Raw genomic sequence first — 8,721 nt, 5'->3', positions numbered from 1 at the left:
CCATTAAAAACCAGAGAGTGTGCCTCACTCTGAGTGGTGAGAGTGGGGAGAGTTTTTTAACCAAATTTACACAAGTTTAGTGTATCGATGATCCCATTTTCTAGCTTTTGAAATTTTTTGGTACTTTAACACAAGTTTGGGGGCAAAGTGATCATTTGTCCTTTTATAATACTACTTAAAATATATTTACCATATTGAATTCAAAAATTATTTTTAAAAATTATTTAAAAAACATACAACATTTATGATATCTCTAGTGAACAAAGAATCATTTTACCCTCTGATATTAGCACCAAGGACCAAAAATGTCAAATTTATAAAAAAGGTACAAAAAAATCCACATGTATGTCAAACCGTTTCAAATACCCCCTTCCGAAGCATTCCCCGAGAGAGAACACATTCTCCAATTAGTATAAAAAAATTAAAAAGACCCTTTAAATTTATTTTATTCTTCAAATCGACACTGAAAAAATTATAAATTCCAATTATTTTCCTATAATGTTAAAAGTTTAAATATCGTATCAATTATTTTAAAAACATCAAAAACTTTACTGCATTTTTTTTACATTAAACATCTTCTTCCTTTGCAACCTCCTCCGTTCCACCAACTAGCGACTGTCGCCACCGCTAACTGGCAGCCTTCTTCTTCCGACTATCGCCACCACCTCCCGCGTCTGGGTGTGAACCTAGATGACGAATAAATTGTCTATTTTCTTGACGGTGGATTCTGTCGGTGTTTCAATTTTTCGACAGTGAATTTTTCCGGTGCTTGAATTTTTTGGTTGTAGATTTTACCGGTGGTTGAGTTTTTCGGCGGTAGATTCTATCGGTGGTTGATTTTGCTGGCGGTGGATTTTACCGGATGGTTGACTATTTCAGTAGTTTATTAATTAGTATTAATCAGATTTAACTAGTGTTTTTGTTGAAGTTAGTTAGAGTTAAATTATAATTAAATAATTAAATAATGAATAATTGAAAAAAGTCTAATTTTTTTTTAATTTAATTTGGTTTAATTATTTGAAAAAGTATGTTAAAGTCTCTAACTTAATTGGCCAAACATCGTAAAAAGGCCAAACCTTTCATAAAAATTTCACAAACGTCCCGACCTTTCAATTTTGTCGATTTTGGCCAAAACCTGATTATTTGGTTTCACAAAAGTCCCGACCTTTCAATTTTGTCGGTTTTGGCCAAAAATGTATTATTTGGTTTCACAAAAGTCCCGACTTTTCAATATGTGCATGCCACGTAGGCGTCACATAGGCAAATTGAAAACAAATTGAGAGTTGGTCACAATTGAAACCAAATAATCTGTTTTTTGCCCAAAATCGACAAAATTGAAAGGTCATGACTTTTGTGAAACTTTTATGAAAGGTTAGGCATTTTTACGACATTTGGCCAACTTAATTTGGTTTAATCAGAAATAATTAAAGTAAATTATGAAATACACTCTCTAAGGGCCTTTTTAAAATGGTTTGCCATGCTTGTGAGTGTTTTTATACCTTTTTGCTAACGTCGACGTTTTTTTATATCCCGTGCGAGCATCGGGGGGGTAAGATGATCCTTTGTTATATTTCTAATCTCTGCCCGAAAACAATTTCAAACTTCTACTAACCCTAGCATTTGTCTGCTACCCACCAGCAACTAAAACCCTCCATTTCTGCAACCAAAACCCTCTCCATTGCAGCAATAATGTCAGCTCAACTTCCACAAGAAATAACCATCCAAATCCTAATTCGACTACCCATTCCCTCCATCGTACAATGCATGTGCGTCTGCAAGAACTGGTGTTCTCTAATCACCAGTCCCAACTTCATCTCCACACGCCTCTATTTCACCCTTTCAAACCCTAACCCGCCTCTCTTCATCAGACACTACACTGAATCCCCCAAAACTGAACATTTTTCTCTTCAACGTCACACTCCGTCTTTCCAAAAATACCAAACTCTCCCTTCCCCATTTCACCCCAGTAAAAAATTGTATCACCGCATTGTGGGTTCTGTCCATGGCTTACTCTGTCTCTCTGACGATATTTTTGGCTACACTTACAAGGTTCGTATCTGGAACCCTTTGGTTAAGCGTTATCTTGAGTTGCCAAAGCCAAATGTCACTTTTAGCCAAGTGGGTCCTTACATGTTTGTTCTGGGTTTCGGGTTTGATTCGAAAAGTAATGATTTTAAGGTTGTGAGAATGGTTTACGTACAATGTGATGATGGAGATGAAATCCCACCAATTGTTGAAGTTTTCGCAGTGAAAGAACGTGTTTGGAGAAAAGTTGGTGCTAAGAATGTGAAATCTTGCTGTGTTGAGCGTGTTTGGTCTCAGTGTTTCTTGAATGGGTTCATTCATTGGCTTTCATATGATAAAACTGTTGAAGAGGTTGAAGATGGGAGGAGGGTTATTATTGGGAATTTGATTCTGTTGTTTAATGTGAGTGATGAGAGTTTCAGTACAATGGAGTTGCCAGATGACTTGGCAAAAGTGAATCCGTTAACTATGTTTGTTTCGGTTATAAAGGGTTCACTTTCTGTACTTAAGTATGCTTATGCTGGAGAAAGAAAAGATGGGACTGTTGAGAATTGTGAAATATGGGTTCAAAAAGAGTATGGCGTGAAGGATTCTTGGAGTAAGATGTATAAAGTTGAAGCAGAAAAAGGTTTTGAATTGGTTTTGGGATTGAGGGAAAATGGAGAATTTTTGTTGGCAAAGAATACTTATAAGACTGAGGAGGAAGGGGAGTTGGTTTCTTATGATGATAAGAGTAAACGGGTTAATGGCCTTGGACTGTATGGTTTTTCTGATGCTTTTTATGCAGGTGCTTATACGGAGAGTCTACATTTGCTTGAGAAAGATAGTGGTGCAGTTTCTTATGAAGACCCCGTGGAGACCAATGCTACTGAGAGGCAAGATAGAATTACACACACTTTCATAATATTTGATGTATTTCATAAGCTAAACTTGCTGTGGAATTGGTTTCATTGAATTTCTTAAGCAGTCAGATATTTTGATGGAATAGCATACACATAATTTTTGTTAGAAGTCATACTTTTTATATTTCAAACTCCGACCTTTGATGGTATTTGCTGAACATGGCAATGTATTTAAAATTTCTTTTTTATTTTAAAGTTGCAGTTTTCTTTTTGTCTTACTATTGTTTTGTTTAAGTTGTGGCTATAAATGTTACCATTATTCTTTCCATTAATTTGATATTTTCATTATAGAGCAAATGCTAATTAAAGATTTGAAATTCTTTTTTGAAGTTAATATATTATTTAGGTTGAAGAAAATTTAATAAAAAATTGTTTTCAAGTTTTATCAACTTTAATAGTCCCTTTTTATTATTATTTTCCTCGGATTTTGAGGTGTCTTGAATTATGTTTTTGTGCCCTTAAACTATAATAAACTCAACTTAGCTTCAATCTGTACACTATATTACTACTATGAGTTGAAGTAAGATTCAACTGCAAACTAGTTGGGGTCAGCTATATGAATTTCTTTTCCCCATTTTTAGCGGGCTACTGCACCATTTTCATATTTCCTTTGAGATTTTATCAATAAATTTCGGGACATGTCCTCTGATCAATGTTTCAAATGTATATGGACATTCTTAGTTAATTTTTCCTCTTTATGAAGCTTCCAAGTCATAATCTAACATCTACTGATTCAGGTCTGCGAATTCTGAACCACAACAGTCATCTGGAACTGGCCTCTCATTTATTGAATTACTCGTTCGTTCACTTGGATTAAATGGGGAAGAGGGTAATCGGCTCGCAAAAGATGAACTGTAAGACTCTTTTTTAAAAATAATTAGTAATTGGCTAGGGAAGGCTTTTAAGCTGTGTTACTTGATAACTCCCAGTCTATTCTCTTTTAATTGGTTTGAATGAGTCTTTTATTTATTTTTTGAATATTTCAACTGCATAAAAGAGCTTGCGGGTCTCATTGTTATAAGTGTTGAAACACTGACCCAGCAAGGGTTGTCAATGATCCTTGCTGACTTGCTGTTTCAGATTGCTTGTGGATCATATTAGGAACGTTCTGTAGGTGTTTACGAAATAGAAATCCACCTTTGCTAGAGCTTGTTGAAGACCATTTTTATTTTTGCATGGTGATTAGTTCACGATGCAGCTCAACATAAAAGCTTTTTATGCCTTTTTAGGTGCAGTGACATCTAGAGACAGCTTGCTCCCTTTAACTTATTTTGGTAATCACATCAAAAATAATACACATGTTCTACAAGTAGGGTAAAATTGAAATAGGCTTCCTATGGTAATACGCAAAAGAGCTAAATGGCTTATTGTGACTCTTATTGCTGTGCTTGACCCTATAGCTTCAGAGCATGTCCCTTGCCTGAAAGATCATTGACTAGTAGTCTAGTATTAAGCCAGAACACGAGCTCAAATCTTGAATTAAAATTGATTACTTTAGGCTCTTATATTCTTGAATGAACTTATCTCAAATACCTATGCTGCATTTATAACATAGGGTTTTGGTTCTGTGCTACTGTGCATGTTGTGACAATAAAGTTGGCTAAAAAAATTAACATATCAATTATTATGTGGCAGACATACAAATGGCTTTTACAAATGCATTTTTCCTTAGGAAATGTGATTAAATTGAGAGTAGAGGTAGCCATATCATCTTTGTGGCCTTAACCTTAGATTGGGTTGTCATTTTGTAGTAGATATTTCCATAGTTACTATAATCTTTGCTATTTTAATATTTTTTTCCTACCATTTTTCATAGAGAAAACAAATATCATACTTTTTATTGTGCGATAGCTCTCCTTGACATGCTTTTTTATTTCTAATTTTTTGTTTCGCATCTTCTTTGGCTTGTGCACCTGTGCAGTGTCATCCAAACTGTGCATGTTTCTTATCTTTCAATGAAATCGCAATTAAAATTCTGAAAACTGTTAGGTGGGTTTATTTAAACATCTAATCCATATACTCTATGCTGGTCATTTTGTAGGGTTAAAATATTCTTCCTAAGCAATTTCATAGTGAGTAGACGTAAAAATTTAATCGAGATGCTACTTAGGGGTGTTCAAATTTGGTTTACGTGGGTTATAAAATTTTAAGAGCCCATTATTTAGTGGGCCAATATCCAAAAAAATTCTAAATTTCATAACCCGAATATAACTCATATTTGAACACCCCTAATGCTACTCCTTCTAGTGCTATCAGCTTTATATCTTTAACCTTTTCAGCAATTTGAATAGATTAGATAGCTGTCAAATTAGCTTGAGATGTTATATTTAATTAGTAAGAATCATCCTTTTCTTAATATTTTGTCTATGCTCTGCTTTACCATTATGGGAAACTTCAGCCATAGCTAGGAGTGGAATTTGATGTGTTATTTTTGTCTTTGAGAAAAGTGGGGTTCAAATATTAAATCTCAACTTTAATTGTCTAACTCAAAGTGTTGATTTGTTGGGAAATTGCTTGCCAGTGCAGAGATGTGAGTAGTGTGATTTTAGAAGTTCTTTTAGATTTTCAATGGCAGGAATCATGGAAATTTGGGAGTGGGTTTATCAGAATGAATATCAACTTATCATGCAAATCTAACTGGCAAATTGCAGGGTTTGAGGTGAACCAATGCCAGTGCCATTCAAATTATGAATGGGTTATCATTACCTATGTGGTACGGAAACAATGAGTTGAGAAATGCCGAAAAAGTAGCGGCAAAACGACATTTTTAAGAGAATAGGCTATACATATAGAGTTTAGGAGTTTCCTAAATGTTCCCGGAAACGGAAGATGAAATGCTTAATCGTAGGATTCAAGAAGCTATCCTAACCATAATATCTAGCTGCATGGTCGGCAGCAGAGTGTTATTACTGAATATAATAATCTGCTATCACAAGCTAAATAGATTGTTTGAATGTGCTGTAAAGGTCTTTCAGAATGGATGTTGACGCTTTCGGGCAATTAAGGTCTTGTATCAGTTGATTTTACCCCCTTCTAAATCGAGTTATTATTGGCGTGCAGGAACAAATTCAAATATCTGAGTTACAGTCATCAAATGGAGAAGTTTCGGCATTAATCTTTGCAAGTTGTGAAGGCGGAATTAGATTCTGGAGACCTGTGATGCTGTCTTTTGGAGAGTGGTAGAGAGGGAAATTAACTTATTTTGATAATTAAGAGACTTTAGAAAAATAGTATAAAGAAGTTGTAATTATTCAACAAGCATGAGCGGAACTCGGAACTCGGAAATCAGAACTCAAAACTCGAACTCTGTTCCTTGTTAATAGCAACATTGGTGATTATGCAGTAGCTGTAGATAACCTTATTGAGATTGGTTTGACCTGTTATCAACTGACAAATTCATTTGCTTGTATGGTTGAAAATGATGGCCGCTATCTGAAAGTTCAAACTTTGATTTCTTTTTCTCGCTTAAAATAACATGGTGGCAAAAATAACTCAAGCCAATACGAGGATTGGTGAAAGTTGAAAGGAGTTGGAAAATTTCAATTTTTGTTTGGGAAATTCTTTTTAGACGGTTGAATTTTTTTCTCAACATTCATATGGCAAATTTGGAAATTGGATTATTTTCAACTAATTTGTTTTTTATAATTTTTAAATAGAACGATTACCTTCATTTACTGTTATTTGCTCTCTTTTCCCAAATAAATAATAGGCAAAAGGGCTCAAAAACTACCGAGCTTTCAATTTTTTTTCAATAACACCCTCACCTTGTAATTTTGTCAATAGCACCCTATTTCGTATTTTTCAATTTCAATAGCACCCTAATTGAGAAAATTAGATGATTTGATTACTATAAGGATGAAAATTTTCAAAAGAACTAAATTTAAAGGTGAAATTATACTTTTTTCTACTTGAACACATTTAAACAAGTCCTTTTAACTTAAAAAAAATTCAAATAAGTCCTCGATAAATGAGTTTAATTTGATGATTTAGGGTGCTATTGAAATCGAAAAATACGAAATAGGGTGCTATTGACAAAATTACAAGGTCGGGGTGCTATTGAAATCCAAAAATACGAAATAGGGTGCTATTGAAAAAATTACAAGGTCAGGGTGCTATTGAAAAAAAAATGAAAGGTGGGTAGTTTTTGAGCCCTTTTGCCTAAATAATAAATAGTACTATTTTTTGTTTTTATGTTTAGAATTGAAACATTTTTAAAGGTAAATTATGAGACTGGCTCCCTCAAGTTCTTATTTCTTCCGTTTCACCATTGAATAACTTACACTACATTAAAAAACATCGAACGGTCAAAATTGTGCTTTATATCAATGTTTTAAATATCGGACCGGACCGGCTGGTCTGACCGATTCAACCGTGAATCAGAGACTAGTCCGGTCCAATTCCACCTCAAACCTGGATTATCGGTTCAACCGCTTTGAACCAAAAAAACCCGCAAGGAACCAGAAAACCATAAGAACCGGTTAGAATTTTAAAACCGGCCGGTTCTCAAAATACCCATATTAAAATTTACGTATTTAACTTTCATTTTTAAAAAATTGAAAATACATCCCTATTTTTTATTATACTACTAATTTTGACATCAAAATCTAAGAACGGGTAAGAAGATAAAATAAAAGCTATGTCTTTCATCAAATCAAAACTCCAAGCAATCCCAATTTTAACCAAAAATTCAAAATATAACTGAAAATATAACATTATTTACTGGTTGATGCTCGTATTCTTTTATATTCTATAATTACTATTTTTATTTAATAAAGTCAGGTGTTCTTCTATCAGTAATTTGATTGTGTTTACTAAATATGGAAAGATAAAAGAAGAGCATAGATTAAGGAAGACAAATGTTGGAGGCTGAAAAGAAAAGAGAAAATTACACCAAATCACCCAAAAATTCAAATCTTTATATTTATAATCCCAGTTTTTCATTTTTTGCAAAAATCTCTCATTTTTCAAAATATTTTTCCACGCATACCTTTTAATTTTTGAGTTTTCCATTTTATCCTTATGATATACATTTTTACTCTGTTATCATTACACCCTACTATTTCATTTACTTCCTTCTTCTTCTTCGTTTTTTATTTTTCATAACTGCTTCTCCATTACTTCTATTACTCTCTAAATTAAAGCAAAGGTTAAAGTGGTTTGTTGGTGGTTGGCTCTTAACTGGCCATTCAGTAGTCGGACCGCCAGCGGTGGTGGTCAGATTAACGCCGCAACTGAGATGGTTGAATTCACGGCGCAGGAGAGATAGTTAAATCAACAGCGCAAGGGCGGTTGTCGAATTAACGACGATGGTTGAATCAATGGCTCAACAAAGATGGTCGGGTTAATGAGGGTTTTTGTTACGGCTCTGAGCATCGCTGCATCATATGGTCACCATTTTTAGTAAATATTTTTAAAGGTGTCTGTTTCGTGATCATTGATTATTTTAAATAGTGGTGGTATCTACTACTGCAATTTCTTCTACCGCCGATGAAAAGCATCAGAAATGGTTTCACTTGTAGTGAAATTGTTTGATTTGTTCTACCTTTTATTGACACTTTTTTTTCTTATTTCCTTTATGATTTGTCCACTTTTATACTTATAATAAGGTTGTCTATAAATTACTGCACATTAGTTTTTCGATAGAATGCCTAAGTGATATGTTTGTTTAAAATTTATTTGCATTATTACATGAATATGATTGAATAATAAAAGTGCTATGAATGTCAAATTTCAATGGTAAGTTGGCAATGTGAAAGTCTGAAATGATGTTGATATTCTGAAAAATGAAAAATGT

The 8,721-nt window shown here is 33.8% G+C and overlaps 1 protein-coding gene across 1 annotated transcript; it reads left to right on the top strand.

The window, feature by feature from the left end:
- The first annotated feature begins 1,551 nt into the window (after window positions 1-1,551).
- LOC126664645 (F-box protein At3g07870-like) lies at window positions 1,552-6,292 on the top strand. The gene is made up of 3 exons (XM_050357145.2): window positions 1,552-2,900; window positions 3,665-3,781; window positions 5,988-6,292. The coding sequence occupies exons 1-3, from the start codon at window positions 1,690-1,692 to the stop codon at window positions 6,040-6,042; spliced, it is 1,383 nt and encodes a 460-aa protein (XP_050213102.1). The 5' UTR covers window positions 1,552-1,689; the 3' UTR covers window positions 6,043-6,292.
- Window positions 6,293-8,721: the final 2,429 nt, after the last annotated feature.

Source organism: Mercurialis annua, linkage group LG1-X, assembly GCF_937616625.2.
Source record: "Mercurialis annua linkage group LG1-X, ddMerAnnu1.2, whole genome shotgun sequence".
Classification (NCBI taxonomy): Eukaryota; Viridiplantae; Streptophyta; class Magnoliopsida; order Malpighiales; family Euphorbiaceae; genus Mercurialis; species Mercurialis annua.
Note: the sequence above shows the minus strand (reverse complement) of the source record. Positions and strands in the feature narration are given on the sequence as shown.